The following is an 18845-nucleotide window of genomic DNA, read 5'->3' as shown; positions in this document are numbered from 1 at the left end:
TTTAATAAAATCTGTGGCCAAAGGATGTCCTAGTATTATTGACAAATCAGCCTTTTATGAAGGCTGATTTTACAGTTGAAGAAGAGGAGAAAGAGTTGGACATGAGTTGCAGATAATCTTGACCCCCAGAATCCACAGAAACTTTTGGAGAATTCTTTATTTTTGCACATTTGGTATGGTTTTGCTCTTTGGAGTTATGTGTGTATACAGCAGTAAAGCGGCTTTTCCCTGGCTACTAGAATGGTACCTCATTTTCTTTAGGATATTGGCCTAACACAATAAGGAATTATCTTGAACTTTTTATTTCATCTCATTTTGCATTCTGGTGCAAACACTCAAATGTTGAGAAATGGAAATACTTTGCCATCCAGTATTATGCAAGTGAAATTTAATACTTAGAGTGTGTTCATTTTTTAACAGCTGATTTAATTGTTTTTAAGAAATATTTGACATTGTTAATTTTTTACTCAATTTTACCTTTTAATATTTATGGTTTATAAGCAAGTAAGATGATAGATTGTCATATGTTTATAAAATGTGCAAGAATATATTTGGTCTTAGTTTCACTTAGTTTTAATCCTAGATGTTTTATGCAGAGTCATTAAGGTTGATATAAAAAGAACATATTTGTCATCTTTAAGTAATCTCTTTTAGTTTTATTTCTCTAGATTATCACACAACATTTGATTTTCCCCGCCAGTTTCCACTTATATTTATCATATAGAAAGAAAGCCACACACATAATTCCACAATTGCCTAGGAACAGTGGTTGCCATGGCATTTGTAGTTGGATATACGGGATACAGCTGTCTGTATTTCCAAAAATATGACTTGTTTCATTCAGTAGAGAAATGCACCAGTGCGGCATAATAGAATATAATCTGCTTCCCCCTTTTAAGGCTTTCCCATATATATATATATATATATATATACTTAGTCTTGGTAGTTTTAATCACATTTTCAAAGGGTCTTAATCACAAGAGCAAAATTAATGACTAACACTTACATAGCACTTACTAATGTTTGAGACCAGGTACTAAGCACATTACTCATTTAATGCTCTTGAAAATCCTCTGAGCCATTACTTTTTAGGTTCCTGCCAGCTTTACCCCTGACCCAAATGTAAGGAACTATGCTCATTATGAAGTTGTTAGACTTTAAAGAGTAGTACTATTCAAAGAACAATAGGTCTTAAATGGAGTTAATGTGGATTTCTCTCCTTTATTTACCAGTACACAAACGTTGTGTTTCTCTGAAGCACATACTGAATTAATAAAATATTTAAAGTAATCAGTGTTAGGAATCTTCGTTTACAAGTTCCTATAGTATGAAGCTTATTTAGGCTTTCTACCGCTATGACATTTGGGACCTCATGGGGGAGAAAATGCCTTTCTTTGGTAACCAGCATGTACCAGAGACCAGGGCAGAGAGAAGCAGGCCTCTTTCCTGGAGCCATGGGGATAAAACTATGGAGTCACTTGGATAATGACTGCCATACAGCCTTGGCCCCCTTTCCGAGATGAACTGAGATGATCCCAGTTTGTTCCCTTGATTGCTACTTTACTCTGGTGGGGTCCCTACACTCAGTTAATCTATAGATGTTCACTACTCCTCCACCCTACCCCTAGACACTTCTTCTTCTTCTTTTTTTTTTTTTTTTTTTTAAAGATTTTATTTATTTATTTGAGAGAGAGAGAATGAGAGATAGAGAGCATGAGAGGGAAGAGGGTCAGAGGGAGAAGCAGACTCCCTGCTGAGCAGGGAGCCTGATATGGGACTCGATCCCAGGACCCTGGGATCATGACCTGAGCCGAAGGCAGTTGCTTAACCAACTGAGCCACCCAGGCGCCCAACACTTCTTCTTCTTCTTCTTCCTTCTTTGTTCTTCTTCTTCTTCTACTTCTACTTCTTCTTCTTCTTCTTCTTCTTCTTCTTCTTCTTTTCTTCTTCTTTTCTTCTTCTTCCTTTTTAAGATTTTATTTATTTATTTGACAGAGAGAGAGACAGCAAGAAAGGGAACACAAGCAGGGGGAGTGGGAGAGGGAGAAGCAGGCTCCCCACTGAGCAGGGAGCCTGATGCGGGGCTTGATCCCAGGACCCTGGGATCATGACCTGAGCCGAAGGCAGCCACTTAACCGACTGAGCCACCCAGGAGCCCTCCCCTCCCCGACACTTCTTTGTTCTGATCACTGACCAGGAGAACCTTGATTACCACCATCATCTGTATTTTTAACTTGACCTGAGCTCTGATTTCTCCTGATTTATCTTCTCTTTTTTCATCGGAGATGTATTACTGAGTTAGGCCCTCATCTTTGGGCATTTAAAAAATGTCATTAGTAAGGGATTACCACTAATAAGACTTGGTTATATGATATCTCAAAGTATTATAGGGTTGATTAAATGAAAGCACAGGTTACTTTAGGGAGAAAAATTTAAAAACCTTGCAAGAGTATAACCCAGGTTGTAAAATTTGTGGGTTTTTTTCTGATCCACGTGGAGAAGGGCTGAAAAGGAAGTATATTATGGCAGAAGCAGTCCTACTCTGGCTTGAGAGAGTCTTGAATCTACCAATAGGTCTGTTGTTGTCATTATTTTTCTCATTGCCTTCTTTGTCTTCTACCTTGAAGAGCAAGCCTTTGAACTTCTTTGTGGCTTGGGTTTCTCCTCTGTACATAAGATTTTGTAACTAAATTTCCAAAGGTCTCTTCCAACTCTAGTGTGATCAAATTATTTTATTCTTCTGTTGTCTTTTAAAATTGGCCTTTAACAGATAAAAGTGCTTTGTTACATGGATCTTTGGTTTGATCAGTGTTAATCAGATAGTGATACCTAGTCCTGGTATTACTTCTCTGAGGATTTTTGAAACTCTGAAGTATAATAATGAAATAAAACATGGATTAACTGACATCTTTCTCCCTGAACTCCTGACCATAACACAAAAGTCAACACCAGTACTTTGGGCATCAATAAAAAGAGGTGAGGATACAAAGTTTGAGGAAGATATGCTCAGGTTAATGAGTTTGTTACCTAGAGGATGCAGGTGTTATCATTGACTAATGAAGAGTTTGAATCTAGAACATTTTGAGAGAAATCTAGTGGCAAGCTTGGCCACCCAGAATCCTCTGAAGGGATTATAATTTTAGTAACCAAAAAAGATAAAAGTTAAAAGTGGTGGTGGTATTTAGACACCTCTAAGTGAATCCAGCTCTAATCTCATTACTTGATGTCATAGAATTTATGATTAAAATTGGCAGAATAGATGACTGCTTACATGGTGAGGCTTTAATAGCTCCAGGCCCTGATACCACTGCCCTGTTTCTCCTTACCCTACATACAGTAGTCTGATACCGGACATATCCCCTCTCTTTCTTACACCCCTTCACTGATAGGAGTTTTCTTCATCTAAGTTGACCTAGACAGGCTAAGACTTCCAGTGCTGTCAATGAAGGATCTTAAAACAGGTTTATTGAGAGAACATGGAAGTAGGATATATAAGTCCTAGATTTTTAGGAGTCGGAGAAATCTATTTAAGGGGGGGAGGGTGCTGAAAAAGATTCAGGGCAGCAATACAAACATTCCCTAGCCTCACCGAAATAGCATTTTATTTTTAAAAACTTCATAAAGAAAGAAATTGGCATTTAGGCCTTCATTCAATACAAGTCAAAAAAAATGCATGTATGTGTGTACTGAAGTATAGAGGATATGTATAAAGGGTTGAACACCAAAACTTCTATGAAGTAACCTGTATTTGTTGGGATTTATAGGGATTTTTCTTTTTTTTTCCCTTACCATTGTATGCATTGTTTGCATCTTATATGAGATTGTGCTAATTTTATGATCAAATCAGTAAAACTGAATTCATTGTGATTGGAAAAAAACTTAACAGCTTTGCTTATTTTGCAAATTCATTACAATACCTCATACTTCTATATTATATTTACTTTATTATAATTATATATTTTGAAGTTTAAGAAAACTGATCTGTTGTCTAAGTTGTAAAATTATTTTAGAAAGAATTCTTTCATCAAGAGTTAAGAATTCAAACTCAGGGCCACCTGGGTGGCTCAATCAATTGAGAGTCTGCCTTTGGCTCAGGTCATGATCCCAGGGTCCTGGGGCTGAGCTCCATGTCAGGCTCCTTGCTCATCGGGGAGCCTGCTTCTCCTTCTCCCTCTGCTGCTCCCCCTGCTTGTACTCTCTCACTCTCTCAAATAAATAAGTAAATAAAATCTCAAAAAAAGTTAAAGAGTTCAAACTTGACCTTTGGTTAGTTATGTAAAAGGTCACTCATTGGGATATAATTCATAGTAAATTAAATAGTATGTTTTTAGTATTTATAGAGTATCCAAGTTGGAGAAGGATAATGTGATTCTGGCACTGAAGAAAAAAAAAAAAGTATGAGTTTTTAGACAGTTTCAAGGGTGGCTTAGGTTTTCTCCTCTAACCCATTCCTCCCCACATGTGGAAATCATAAACAGAAATAAAAAGCCAAAGCTTCTAATAGAAACATTTAACAATGTCCTTGAAGTTGGGCTACTGTATTTCTGTCCTTTGATTCAAGTTTTTTTCTTCTTTTTCTATTTGCAATTTTTCCTTTACTCTTTTCTACAGAATATACTGATTTCAGTGACCCACATCTTATAATTCAACTGTGATTAATAAGTGATCTAACAACTTGTACAGAGCTAGTACTCAGTAAATCTACTGAATGCCATTCAATTCTATTTTCTTCAGCTAAATTTAGTTCCATTTTGAACCAGTAAATCCTGATCTGGGTGTGAATTCTGAGGGATTAAGTATCTGGCATGGTTTTCAACTTGACCTTGTCACTTTCGCTAGAGTGTTCTCTTCTCTATGCAGTATTTTCCTTTTCACAGACTGTAAAATTCAGTGATGTGCATTCCTGTTAGGGTGCAGTTTTCACTAATGGTAGGCAGACTTAGTGACTCTAACTAAAGTAAATAATTGAACATCTCTAATCATTAACCAAAGCATTTTCCCCTAGTAAGTAGAAACCTGAGTTCTTGTTTTGTAAACCCTTTGTATTTAAATACAGTTTTTTTTTTAAAGATTTTATTTATTTATTTGAGAGAGAGAATGAGAGACAGAGAGCATGAGAGGGAAGAGGGTCAGAGGGAGAAACAGACTCCCCGCTGAGCAGGGAGTCCGATGCGGGACTCGATCCCGGAACTCCAGGATCATGACCTGAGCCGAAAGCAGTCGATCAACCAACTGAGCCACCCAGGTGCCCCTGGATTTAAATACAGTTTAATCTCAACTTCTTTTAAAAAATTTCAGTCATAGTTTGGCCAAAGGAAATGTATCTTGGTGCTGAAAGCTAAAGACCGTTCTAAATAGTTTTTCAACTTTAATTCTTTACATTAAATTTATGAAATATTCAAATTTATGTATTGTACACATTCATATACCCATCACCAAGATTTAACAAATTAGCGTAAGTGTTGTGCTTTTATTAAATTCCTTTAAGGTAGGATGGAGCTGCCTGAGGTGACATAAAGGTGGCATTTTTACACATAATGAATTACACACAATGAATTTGGCTTATGCAGTGGACTAACCACCAGTTCCTGAATGCTGGGCACTGTTGAGGTTTTAAGGTTGATCATAATGGTGATGGACTGTACTAGGACTCTTAGCACCACCATCACTGCAAAGTACAGTCTTAGAATAAGTACCTCCTTTTATCCATACTTTTCACTCTACATTAGAACCATCATTTGCTTATTTTATTTACAGATCACACTCACATACTTAAAAACAGATGAGCTGCATGTTACATTAGTTAATATTTATGGAGCAGGTACTGTATACTAAGCACTGTGCTGAGTTTTCACACGTCATTTCACATAAGCATCCAGCCCCTTCTGAGGTTTAGGTACTCTTACTTTTCCCACTTCATAGATGAGGAGGCTGAACGTTGCAGAGACACTAGATGGCCATGCTCTCTGGTTCAAGCCCTGACATTATCTCCAAAGCTCATTTGTTTGGTAAGCATTACACTAGGCCGCCTTCCAACTTGCAAACCCTCTAGAAGCCTCTCTCCAGTTAGACACAAACTCACTTTCAAAAATACCGGGTGGCTCATGCCTGACAAATGCAAGGGTAGAGCGGTTAGGAGACTATTAGGCGTATACTCCTGAAAGGCACAGGAAAACTAGGGCTTATGCATGAAGCTTAGTTAGACACTAATGGCCTTCCTTGCCTTTTTTCTTTCTTTTTTTAAATTTTTAGCATTTTATTTATTTTTAATGTTTCAAGTTTTTATTTAAATTCTAGTTAACATATAATGTAATATTAGTTTCAGGAGTAGAATTTGATGATTCACCACTTACCTGTAACACCCAGTGCTCAACACAGGTGCTCTCCTTAATCCCCATCATCCATCTAACCCATCCCCCCCTCCCCTCCAGCAACCCTCAGTTTGTTCTCTGTAGCTAAGGGTCTCTTGGGGCGTCTGGGTGGCTCAACGGTTAAGTGTTTGACTTTGGCTCAGGTCATGATCCCAGGATTGGCTCAGGCCATGATCCCGTGGTCTTGGGATCAAGCCCCAAGTCAGGCTCCCTGCTCCTCGAGGAGTCTGCTTCTCCCTCTCCCCCCGCCCCTGCCCACCCCACCCCCTGCTTGTGCTCTCTCTCTCTCAAATAAGATCTTTAAAAAATAAAAGCCTTTTTTATATGCCTCCCTCTCTTTTTTCTTTCCCCTGTTTTCCATCTATTTTGCTTTAAATTCTACATATGAGTGAAATCCTATGGTATTTGTTTTTCTCTGACTTATTTCACTTAGCATAATACACTCTAGCTCCATTCACCTCCACATCATTGCAAATGGCAAGATTTCATTCTTTATTATGGCTGAGTAATATTCCATCACACACACACACACACACACACACACACACAAACACACACACACACACACACACACACACACACACACACTACATCTTATTTATCCATTCGTCAGTCAATGGACATTTGGGCTCTTTCCATAATTTGGCTGCTGTTGATAATGCTGCTATAGACATTGGGGTGCATGTGCCCCTTTGAATTGGTATTTTTGTATCCTTTGGGTGAATACCTAGTAGTGCAATTGCTGGGCCATAGGGTAGCTCTATTTTTAACTTCTTGAGGAACCTCCATACTGTTTTCCAGAGTGGCAGTACCAGGTTGCATTCCCACCAACAGTGTAAGAGGGTTCCCCTTTCTCTGCATCCTTGCCAACATCAGTTGTTTCTTGTGTTGTGGATTTTAGCCATTCTGGCTGGTGTGAGGTGGTATCCCATTGTAGTTTTGACTTGTATTTCCCTAAGGCCAAGTGATGATGAGCATTTTTTCGTGTGTCTGTTGACCATCTGGATGTCTTCTTTGGAAAAATGTCTATTCATATATTCGCCCATTTCTTAACTGGATTATTTGTTTTTTGGGTGTTGAGTTTAATAAGTTCTTTGTAGATTTTGAATACTGACCCTTTATCAGATATGTCATTCGTAAATATCTTCTCCTATTCTGTAGGTTACCTTTTAGTTTTGTTGTTTCCTTTGCTGTGCTTCTTATCTTGAAGTCCCAATAGTACACTTTTGCTTTTGTTTCCCTAGCATTTTGTATGGAACTCATGATGTGTTTACTTAAGCATCTGTGGTGGTTTAGTGAGTCTGCTTTCTAGAAGTAGTCATTCTTGGGTTAGGACCCTCTCTATTCTTACGTGCTGGCTACATATACTCCACCCACATTCCTCAGTATACACCACTTTTCTTGTTGTAGTCTATTTAGGAACACCTAGATCTTCTAACTTAAACGCTTTTTCTTCTCCTGTGGGCTTTTACCAAGAAAAGGATGTTTGCAGTAGATATAGAACATCCCTTTCTCAAGGTCCAGGGGTTCCTCCACTTTGGTCTTAATGGTGATGTTTTATTTTAACACAAAGCAACTCCCAAGTTTGATTTCTGTTACCTTTCCTTCCTAGCTGATTGAAATTATTTTCTAGTAGTCTTTAAAAAAGAAAAAAAAAAGCAGGGGCGCCTGAGTGGCTCAGTCAGTTAAGCATCTGACTCTTGATTTTGGCTCAGGTCCTGATCCTAGAGTCATGAGGTGGAGCCCTGTGTCAGGCTCTGTGCTGGGGATGGAGCCTGCTTAAGATTCTCTCTCTCCATCTCCCTCTCCCCCTCCCCTACGCTCTCTCTCTCTAACAACAACAGCAACAACAAAACTCTTGTCTGTCTTGAAAGACAAGAAATATATATTAAGCTATTTCCTTGAACACTAACACTAATATTATTGTACCCTAGGACAAAACTTCCATTTCCATCATTAATCTGTTGCTGATGATCTAAACTCACCATTCTTATTCCTTGAAAACTCCTGCCCTTGGCCCATCCTACATAAGTTGTTAAATTTACAGTTTTGTCATAAACTTAGTAAGTTTTAACCATTAATTATACCATGGAATCTAGTTATGACAGGTCATGTGTATCTTTCTGGTACCACTCAGTGACAGTCATGCTGTCTTAATGTCTTCTTTCTTAGTCTCTGTGATCCAGTTGCAACTCTAATAATGTATGTCCATTTATTTTCATGTTACACCTGCAAAACAGGGTAAAGGGAGTTAAGTTCTGTAGGATAAAGTTATAAAAGATGTGCTCCTTCAAAATGTTATGTGTTTTCTTTTCCCTCAGCTGTCTTCATAAATGCTATTGAAAGTTTTTTAGTAAAACTAAAATCTGTGTATTTTGACAAATTTTAAATTCTTTATCCATAGAAATATCCTGTACAAAAAAAATTTGCTTATTTTAAGACCTCTAGGGACATAAATGAAATATGTGAGTCTATTTTTATTTTGTCTTTGAGTTATGGATAGGTTCATATAAACTTGTGAGTCTGCAATATAAATTCCTCCCTTCTAATTTCTGTACCGTATATTTTATTATGACGAAAATTTAAGAGCTCTAACTCCTAAACAGATACTGTCATTTGAGAAATTCGTGACTAATTCAAGTCGTGACTGTTTTTATCAGGTAATAGAAAAGACCAATAAATGACAGTGATTGGGAATCTGGCCTAACGGGGAGCACAGGTTTGTATTCTAGACCTCATGAAAGCAATCAGTGTAAGCATGGGAACAAGTTTTCAGCATGGAAGTAGGAGGAAAATCAAATGCTGCCCTAAATTTGTGCATTCAGCAGTTACTTACTGATCACTTGCTGTGTTCTTACTGGTAAAGTAAGTCTATGAGAGGAAGGAAGCATGCTTTATTAGGGCTTTACTAATAAGTAAATTCATCTGAGAAATAAAATGACATATTCTACTGCTTTTGATACTTACATCATTATTTTGAAAAGTGAAGTGGCTGCATTGTTTTAGGAGAATTTTTAGCCTTTTTCCTAATGACTCCTAAACTTGTTAATTTTATAAGTAGCAAATGAAAGTTTCCAAACACAGAGATATATCATTAATCAATAAGAAGAAAACTTTATATTCTACTCAAAATGACATTTAAATACTGCTCATCCAGCTGTACGATACAGTGCATTTCCTCATCAGCCCTTTATTGCCAAGGGTCCTTCTCTTGATTGTTTAAAAAGTCCAAACTGCAGTTGAGGATCTGTCCCCACATCCACTTTGGAACGGGTGGGGGTTGAGGGGTGGCCCTTAGATTTAATTGGAATTGGCTTTAGTGACTGAATCAGTCTGGGTTTAGGTGGCAGGCTTTAACTCTTTCCTTGATGGATTGGCCTGAAAAGTTCTGGAGGAAGGACCGCAGTACTAAGGGGAGAGGAGGTTGGTGGCTGCAGCTCTTCCTCAGTTGGTATGGAGGCCATTTATGGTTTGACTCCCCATCAGGTCAGCCAGGTGCCACCCTTTCTGCCCCCTGTTAGGAGGAGTTAACCTCAGTGAGAGGTGTTCCATCAAGTGCCTGCCATTGTGGACCTAACTGTGCTCTGTCCCTATGAGATGACACTTAGGGCAAGAGGTGGTCGGAGAGATCTAGGGGCTAGGCAGTTAACTGCCTTAGAAGCCCTCACCCGGACTTTGGCCTTTCCATGCCAACTGGGAAACTGTTATTTGGTTTTGAACAAAGTGACCTAAACAAACAGGTTTTGATAGGATCCTTTTGCTGGTATGTTGAGAAAGGGCTGTAGGGACACAGTGTGGAAGCAGAGTCCATTTAGGAGGTTCTGGATGATAATCCAGATCATGTGGTAACAGTCAAGCTGGATGAGCCACCGAGATGGACTTCCTGTGGAGTGTGAGAGGGAAAGGAGATGGGGAGAACTCCAGAGTCACTGTCCTGAACCGATGGAGGAATGACTTGCTCTTTCCTGAAACGGGAGAGACTGTGGGAACAGGATTATTTCTGATGGGAGAGGGGAAAGGAGGGATTATCAGGATCTCAGTTTCAGACAGGCCATGTTTGAAATCGCCTTAGATATTAAGTGGAGATCAGATAGAGGTCTAGGATGGAGGGATAAGTCTGGAATTAATTGCCATATGAATAATACATAAATCCAAGGGAATAGAGGAGATTACCAAGAGAGTGAACATAGATACTGAAGAGAGTGTATGCAAGGACTGAGATGAAAAAGGACCCTAAAAGAAAATGGAACGTTGGGATCTGTGCAGACTAGGAATGTGGTGATCTGGAAGTAAGAAAAAGAGAATTTTAAGAGGGTGGTCTATTCTGTCGAATGCTGCAAACAGATCAAATAAATGAGTTCTAAGAATTAACCACTAGTTTAGTTGTGGTGGTGGTCATTGACGACTTTGACAGGAATAGTTTTAATGGATCAAAAGTTGGGAAATATCTGGTTGAAAGTGTTCAAGTGGAGGATGAGAAATTGGAGACAAAAAACTATGAACAACTCTTTGAATCAGGTTAGATGATGTGGCAGTGTGCCAGGAGGCACCAGGCAGCCTGCTAAGGCAGGCCTGTCTCCGGGTCTGCTGACGGTCACATGCCAGGCGTGTGAGCATTAGCCGTGTATAGAGTCGGTGACCTCAAATGACCTTGCTGTGGGTAGACATAGAAATTTTTGAGATGTTTGTCATTAATACGTTAGTACTAAAAAAGAAAGATTAATCAAACCAGCTGTTTTAACATACAGATATTCTTCTTTTTCACCTCTTACTTTACATCCATATTTTCTCCGTATTTTTCTTTGACAGCTAGTTTTTAACTATTATGCTTACAAGTCTTCCACATGATAATTGGTTGTTTGTATGCCATTCTTCCATCCTATTTTATTTTACTTTACATATCCATTTCCTGGCACATGGCAGATGCTCCATAAAGGTTTTCTGAATGAATGCCTCTTATGTTTCATACTGGCGTATGAAGCAGTTGATGTAAAGGTCAGCCTCTTCCTGAAGTTCGCTATTAATTTCTAAATGGAGATCGTGTCTGGTCATTTTGTTTCCCAGAGTCCCTGTGGAGCAGGCATAGTGAGAACTGGCTCACTGCAGCTCAGTAGTACATCCGTTGGCAATTCATCTTTGAAGAGGACAAAGCGAAAAGCACCTTCCCCACCCTCCAAAATACCCCTGCATCCAAGTGATGAAAGTAGTCCTGTCACTGGTAATGTTACTTTTCCCATTAACATTATGTGTGTATTAGGTCTTGTTTCATAGAGACAGTAAAGTGATACAGGTTATAAATCAGGTCTTTTTACTAAAAGACAATACTTAAACTTAGGCTTTTAATGAATTTTAATAATATTTAGATAGTCCCTGGTTATTCTCACTTAACTACCTTTTTAAAATCTGCAATAACAAAAAAAAAAAAGAAAAGAAAAATTTGTATAGCTCCCTGATCCTAAAATTGAGCATGTGATCATTTGTGAATCTCTTCAGGACACTCTCATTCCGGGACTGACTACCTGTAGGAAGGGGAAGCTAAGTCGATTAAGTGGCTTCTAACAAAGTTAGGGCTCTCTCTTCCCAAATTATATAAAAATAAACTAAGCTGCTAAGGAATTGCTACATTTCTGAATGTGACTTGTTTGTAAGTTGTGCTGCTTCTGTCCCCCAGCCCTGCAGGCAGGACGCACGGTTTCTTCGGATGGTGTTTTGGAAGCAAACTCTCCCGAGGGGCTGCTCAGCCCAGGTAGGACACCTTTATTCCACATCATGTAGCTCCTGAAAGAGACCTTTCATGGCAGTTGAGGAATGAATCTAGTTATAATGCTCTGTCTGTGAAAGAGATACAGATGCTTTGGCTCTATTTCCCAAATTTTATATTATGAAATGAAAAATTTTCCACCCTGGGTTGAGTATGAAATTGGCAGAACTCAAAATTTTAGTTCTATGATGGTACCTTAAGAACTTTCCTTATGCAGTGTCTTATGACTTATTAATGTCCTCCCTAAGAGGGATACATATTAGTCAGGAATGTACCTTAGTGTGTTCAGAAGAAACTTACACCAAGGTGTAAGGTACTATTATTTACACAACTGTACTAGGTATGAATTTGACATACATAGTGTCCTAATTTAGTGGTAAAAATTTATCATGAAGTATTTTCTATTATATGGTCTCATTTTGGATTCTCCAAATAAATGAAATGCCAATAAAAATAAATAATTTAATACTGTTTCCCTATATTTTTAATAGTAGCTATTATAAGAATAAATATAAAATTTCTTAATTCTTAGACTTAACGTTAGGTATAAATGAATCTGACAGACTAATGTCTAACCAAAAATAGAATATTACTATGACAGTACTTTAGCATGGAGATAATTTTATAGGTATGAAAATTGCTCAATGTAACCCTATCTAATTTTTATAATTAATATTCACAAACATGGGAGAAACTCAGGACACCCAAATGTCCCTAAATCTTTAACCTTAGGTGATTTTTAGGAATTTGAGATTTTAACACATCTTATATAAGAATTCTCCTGTCCTCTGTGATTAAAAACATTATCATTATATACCAAGTCATGATTTTTCTTATTTCTTAAGTCTTAGCCAGAATAATATCAATGATACTATTTTGTTCCACAAGGAATTTTATTTAAATAATATCAAACTATATAAGTGAAATGAGAAGATGCGGAAGTATTAGAAAGAAGGTGTGAATGCTATTCAAACTTTGCTTGATACCTATTTCTCTCTCTTCCTTTTTTTCCCCCTAGTTATCTCTTCTTGTTTAACGCATGGATCACTGTGAGCTAACAGATCTGATTTCTTCGAAATGCTTCTTGTTCTCTGCTTGCCTTAACTCTGTTGTCTAAGTGCCATTTCCACAGATTTTACTTCTTTGGCAGAAGCCTCCCTTGGCCCTGGGCTCCCCAGTCTTGAACACTCCACTGTGCCCAGACTACTGGATGAAGCTTCCCTCTCCGAGTGCTCTCGAATGGCCGAGACAGCCGTAGCATCTCTGACATGTAGGTGATGGGGCCTTTCCTGTCTGGTGCTTTGTTTAATGCAGATTAAGATTATCACCACATCAACATTTCATTGCTTGGTCATCCCTTGTGTAAAAAGGTCTCAAAGAAATAGTAGTTTCCCCCTTTCACTTGAAATTCTCTTAGAGGTTTGGAGTTTGATGTTTTCCCTAACCAGATAGATGAATATTGCAAGGCATAAGATGAAAAAATAAGTGGCCTTGGAAGATTTCAGCATTTTCTTCTATTTGGCTTTCTGCTTTTTTTGGCAAAACTCTTTGAACTCTATTATTTCCAGTGTTTAACTTTATGAATATAAAAGAATATATATATATATATTTTTTTTTTCTTTCTTGGAGTACTCTTTTGTTATCTAGGCATGGCTTATTTTCTGTAGTATTGCTTTTGATTGGGATTTTTATGTTAAATTTTTGGAATTATTTTGTAACCAGATGGCAAAAATGTATAGTTAGGTAATACTTGCATTTCATTATAAATAATTTTATTCAATTTTTTATTAACTCAGAATGAGTCCTTATTTAAAATTATTTAAAATTAATATATCACATACTGCTTATAATAATGCAAAATTATGTGGCCAATCTGGAAAATAGTTTGACAAGTTTTTAAAAATAAAATTTAAGCTTTCATTTTCTGTATAACCCAGCAGTCCCACTCGTAGGTATTTTCCAAGAAAAATGAAAACCTCTGTGTACACAAAAACTTAACATGTAAATTATTTTAGAATTTTCATTCATAATTGCCCCAAATGAGAAACAACCTAATGTCCCTAAACTGAGGAATGGATGAACTATGGTCAATCCATACATTGGAATGCTACCACCTACCCATACAAAGGAATGAATACTACATGCAGTGACATGGCTGAATCTCAAATGCATTATGTTAAATGGGGAAGCCAGTCTTAAATGGCTAGATGACATTCTTGCAAGGGTAAAACTATAGAGAAAATAGTTGCCAGGGTCTAGGGTTAGGGGGAGGGGATGATCACCAAAGGGTCCAGGGATTTTGGAGATTGATGGACTTGTTCTATATCTTGATTGTGGTGGTGGTCACCCAACTATATATCTATCAAAATGAAGCATTTCAACATGGATTCCAAAAATGAATTTTACTGAGTGTGAATTGTATCTCAGTTTTTAAAAAAGAAAACTACTCTGCCTGGCAGCAACTGCAATAGTATCTGACACAATGAGCATTTTTTGGATGAATGAATGAATACAAAATGTAGTTTACCAGAATAGATGTAATTTTTTTTAAAGATTTTATTTATTTATTTATTTATTTGAGAGTGAGAAAGAGAGAGCATGTGCCTGAGCAGGGAGAGGTGCAGAGGGGTTGGAAAACAGAATCTCAAGCAGACTCCATGCTAAGCACAGAGACCAAAGCGAGGCTCAGTCTCATGACCCTGAGGTCATGACCTAAGCTGATCTAAGTCAATGACCTAAGTCATTGACAGGGAGCTCTACAACGAGGTGAAGGTGGAGGAGAGCTCATGGCTCATTGAGGATGGCAAGGTGGTGACGGTGCATCTGGAGAAGATCAACAAGATGGAGTAGTGGAGCTGCTTGGTGTCCAGTGACCCTGAGATCAATACCAAGAAGATCAACCCTGAGAATTCCAAGCTGTCAGACCTGGACCTGGACAGTGAGACTGCAGCATGGTGGAAAAGATGCTGTACGACCAGAGGCAGAAGTCCGTGGGGCTGCCCACCTCGGACGAGCAGAAAAAGCAGGAGATTCTGAAGAAGTTCTTGGATCAGCATCCCAAGATGGGTTTTTCCAAGACCAAATTTTCCAAGGCCAAATTCAACTGTGTTTGCCTCCCTGAACTCTTGGGGCTGAGCCCCCAGACATCCACCTTCTTTTCCAACCCTCCCCTGCGACTTGGGGGCTTCAGGGCTGGGGCAGGCATGGGACTAGCTCAGGCACACCGGTCCCAGGGCATCATGGGAGAAGGGCTGGGGCCTTGTGGCGGATGTCTTATCTTCCCCGATTGGCCTACTGTTACACATTAAAACTATTTACTCCAGGGCGCCTGGGTGGCTCAGATGGTTCACCGTCTGCCTTCAGCTCAGGTCATGATCCCAGGGTCCTGGGATCGAGCCCCACATTGGGCTCCCTGCTAGGCGGGGAGCCTGCTTCTCCCTCTCCCTCTGCCTCTGCCTCTCTCTCTCTCTGACACTCATGAATAAATAAATAAAACATTAAAAAAAAAAAAAAACTATTCACTCCCGAAAAAAAGAAAAGAGTCAGATGCTTAACTGACTGAGCCACCCAGGTGCTCCTATGTGAAATACTTTTCATGGGCAAGAGAGAAATAGGATAACAGTAATTTGTTAAGTGTTACCTGAGTTAATCTAATTAGTAAAGAGCTTAATATATGCCAAGGGGCCATTTATAAAACACATTTGCATCTAAACCAGAACAGACATTAATTTTCTCAGGGTTTTCAAATTACATAAATATACCCTTACTGCACAAATATATGCTATTGTAGACACATAATATTGTACACTGGTATCATAATGATGCTTTCACATGTCATAATAAAACAAGACTTGCCAAAATATATTTTTTAAAAATTCACTTAAATTCAGAGTCCTTAATATTTTTTCTATTGAGTAATCTCCTTTTTTAATTCACAATGAAACTGTCATTAAAAATCTTCATATCTGTTTATGAAATAGCATAAATTGCATACTTTTCTGCCTAGAGATAAAATTAAAGACATACATTACTTTAAATACTCTTCAAATATGTTGAAGTTTTTATTAAATTTTATGGATGTGCTGATCACTATAATGCTATACCATCCCACCCCCCATTGTGGTAAAATTAAACTTTGTTCAGCTGCTATTGTGTAAATAGAAGTGTTAAATTATACTTAAATAAGCAAAGATTCAGAACCTCATTCTTTGGTTTAAATTAAATTTCACAGCTAGTGTGTACACCAATTAGGATGTCTCCTCTTTTTAAACTGTTGGCCATTTGTTGCTGGTACTAAAGGAATAACGGTAGAACACATTCTTATACAATGAAATATTAACTGCAGCTTTTGAAGAGAATCACACACACACACACACGCACACACATGCACACACATTGATATGGGATGATTTTTCAGACATAGTTAAGTGGAGAAACAGAAGGTGAAAAACATCAGTTATAATATGCTTCCATTTATATAAAATGAACCAACATAAAAGAAGGAAGCATGAGTATGCATATCTGCTTCTATGCTCATTATACTTTCCGATAATATATAGGAAAAACCTGTTAAAGGAAGTTGCCTCCGAGAATCAAGCTAAGTATAATACTTGTTTGTATTTTCAAAAAGTATATTAAGCATCTAAGTCAGTGGCTTTTAATCCTGGTTTTATATAGAATCACCTTAGGAGCCTTAAAAATTCTTGGCCCCACCCTTCAGAGATTCTGATTTAACAGGTGTGGAGAGGGTACGAGCACTGGTATTTTTGAAAGGGGCTCAGATAGTTCTCCATTGTAGTTCTCGTAACTACTGAGTCAAATTTTATAAGTATACTTGTATATATAAAATTTTAAATTATAAAATCTAATGTTCTTTTAATTAACATTTAGAGCTGTTATATGAATGTAAAATCATTTAAATTCAAAGATATATAGATATCTCTCAGAGATATGTAACTTGAAGATTATGAGTTTAAATAACTTTTTTCTCTGTCATGAATAAAAACTAGCATGATAGCATATTATTTTTAAAATTGTGTATGTCTAATTTGACTATATGTTAATGTGGTTATTCACCATTAGGAGAGTATTTTCTTATTAGTTTTGGACCAGCGTTTAAAAGAGTCCAGCTAATTTTAAAAATTCCTTTCTTGCTAGGATTGCATGGGATGAATGAGGAGGCAAATTAATATTTAGGATTATATCTTCATTTCTTTGTAGCTGGAATAAGCTCTGATCATAGCCTTGAAGAGATAGATGAAAAGGAAGAACTGTGTGAAGTGCCTAAAGATGAGGCTGAAAATATTTCTCTGAAGTCACAAGATATTCCTTCTGGATCTACTGATATAATAAATACACTGAAAAATGATCCTGATTCAGCCCTTGGCAATGTTACTGGAGAGTCCTCACAAAACTCCAAAGAAGAAAAACAAGAAGCTAGAAACACAGATGGACAGTAAGTAGTCTGTGTGCCTGAAGTGTCGGTGATAGTTTGTTTAATGAATACTAGTCTCTGAATTACAGATCTGCTACTGTAAACACAAATATAGTAGTCCCTTTAGTTTAGACTCTCTTCACCATCATTATAAGGATGCTTACTTATAAAGTATCCATTTGCATATTTTGTTTTTAAATAAAATCAAATTCAGCAATTCTGATACCCTGTGTGAGATAAACCATAGCATGTAGTTAATTTGTATGACTGAAATATAAAAGTATCTGTTTGTATTGTATAGGTTTTGCCTATTTTCTGTTTGGTCTAAATGAAACAGTTAATTTTTAATTTTCACCAAATGCTTCTCAAGAATTTTCACTGACATATAAAACAATTCTGCACATTAGATTATGATGTTAAGTTACTAATATTATTTTTACAGTCAACTTTATAATGCAGAGAGTGCACTTTCCCCTTGATCCTAGGAATTGAAATCTATACTACGGTACACTTATATTGTGTTAGACATGCCACATCATGATTAAAGATGAAATCAAGTAGGCAAACTAAACCATCTTTATCAAAGTTTTACTATAATTTGCATGGGATTGTCTCCAAATTAAACCCTTCTATTACTAAAAAAATCCCAAAAACCAAAAAACCAGTTGAAGTCAGTCCATATCCTGATTTGCCAGAAGTTGGCTTTGCCAGATGCAAGACTTAAATGTTTCATTTAGTTTCCTTTTTCTTTAAAAGACAAATAATAGTAACAAAAACACACTGTTTCTGTAAAAGTGTCCATTTTAATAAGCTTCTTAGATCCTTCTTTGTAATAGGACCGCTCTTTGAAAGCAAATGGTTCATAGCAGCATTTCTTCTCAGTTGTATTTTTTCTTTGCTATTAAATTTCCAGTATTTGGCAGAAAAAAGATGATTTCAGTCCATCTGTCTTTGGAAATTATTGCCTCTTTTCTCATCTGGGGTGTGTGTGTATGTGTGTGTGTGTGTGTGTGTGTGTGTAAATAGTATCAATATATAACATACAATATCCTCTTTTGCAGAGGGCTACATAAAATGGTATATAATACAAGCAGTGAAGAGAGGGTAGTTGACAGTGTAAGAAACTTGAAGTCATTGGGCCCAAACCAGGAGAATGGTGAGTTCCAAAAACACTAAAAGCCAATGTTTTCATAACACTTACTATATGCCAAAGGGCCATTCTTAAAACTTTATATATATATCAACTAATTTAATCTTGTATATTAACTCATTTACGGGT

General features: G+C 37.4%; 1 protein-coding gene across 12 annotated transcripts in view; it reads left to right on the top strand.

Moving 5' to 3' along the window:
- The window catches only part of COBLL1 (cordon-bleu WH2 repeat protein like 1), a 159254-nt gene that overhangs the window by 125717 nt on the left and 14692 nt on the right, over positions 1-18845 (top strand). For 10 of the 12 annotated variants that reach the window (XM_027589856.2, XM_027589857.2, XM_027589855.2 and 7 more), the window contains 5 exons: positions 11436-11589; positions 12043-12117; positions 13283-13402; positions 17353-17587; positions 18628-18722. In XM_027589856.2, coding sequence (XP_027445657.2) covers positions 11436-11589; positions 12043-12117; positions 13283-13402; positions 17353-17587; positions 18628-18722 — 679 coding nt within the window. The remainder of the gene's footprint in view (positions 1-11435; positions 11590-12042; positions 12118-13282; positions 13403-17352; positions 17588-18627; positions 18723-18845) is intronic. The other 2 variants (XM_027589861.2, XM_027589858.2) reach the window with 1 other exon arrangement.

The sequence above is a fragment of the Zalophus californianus genome, chromosome 3 (assembly GCF_009762305.2).
Source record: "Zalophus californianus isolate mZalCal1 chromosome 3, mZalCal1.pri.v2, whole genome shotgun sequence".
Taxonomy (NCBI): Eukaryota; Metazoa; Chordata; class Mammalia; order Carnivora; family Otariidae; genus Zalophus; species Zalophus californianus.
This window is presented reverse-complemented; position numbering and strand designations above follow the sequence as displayed.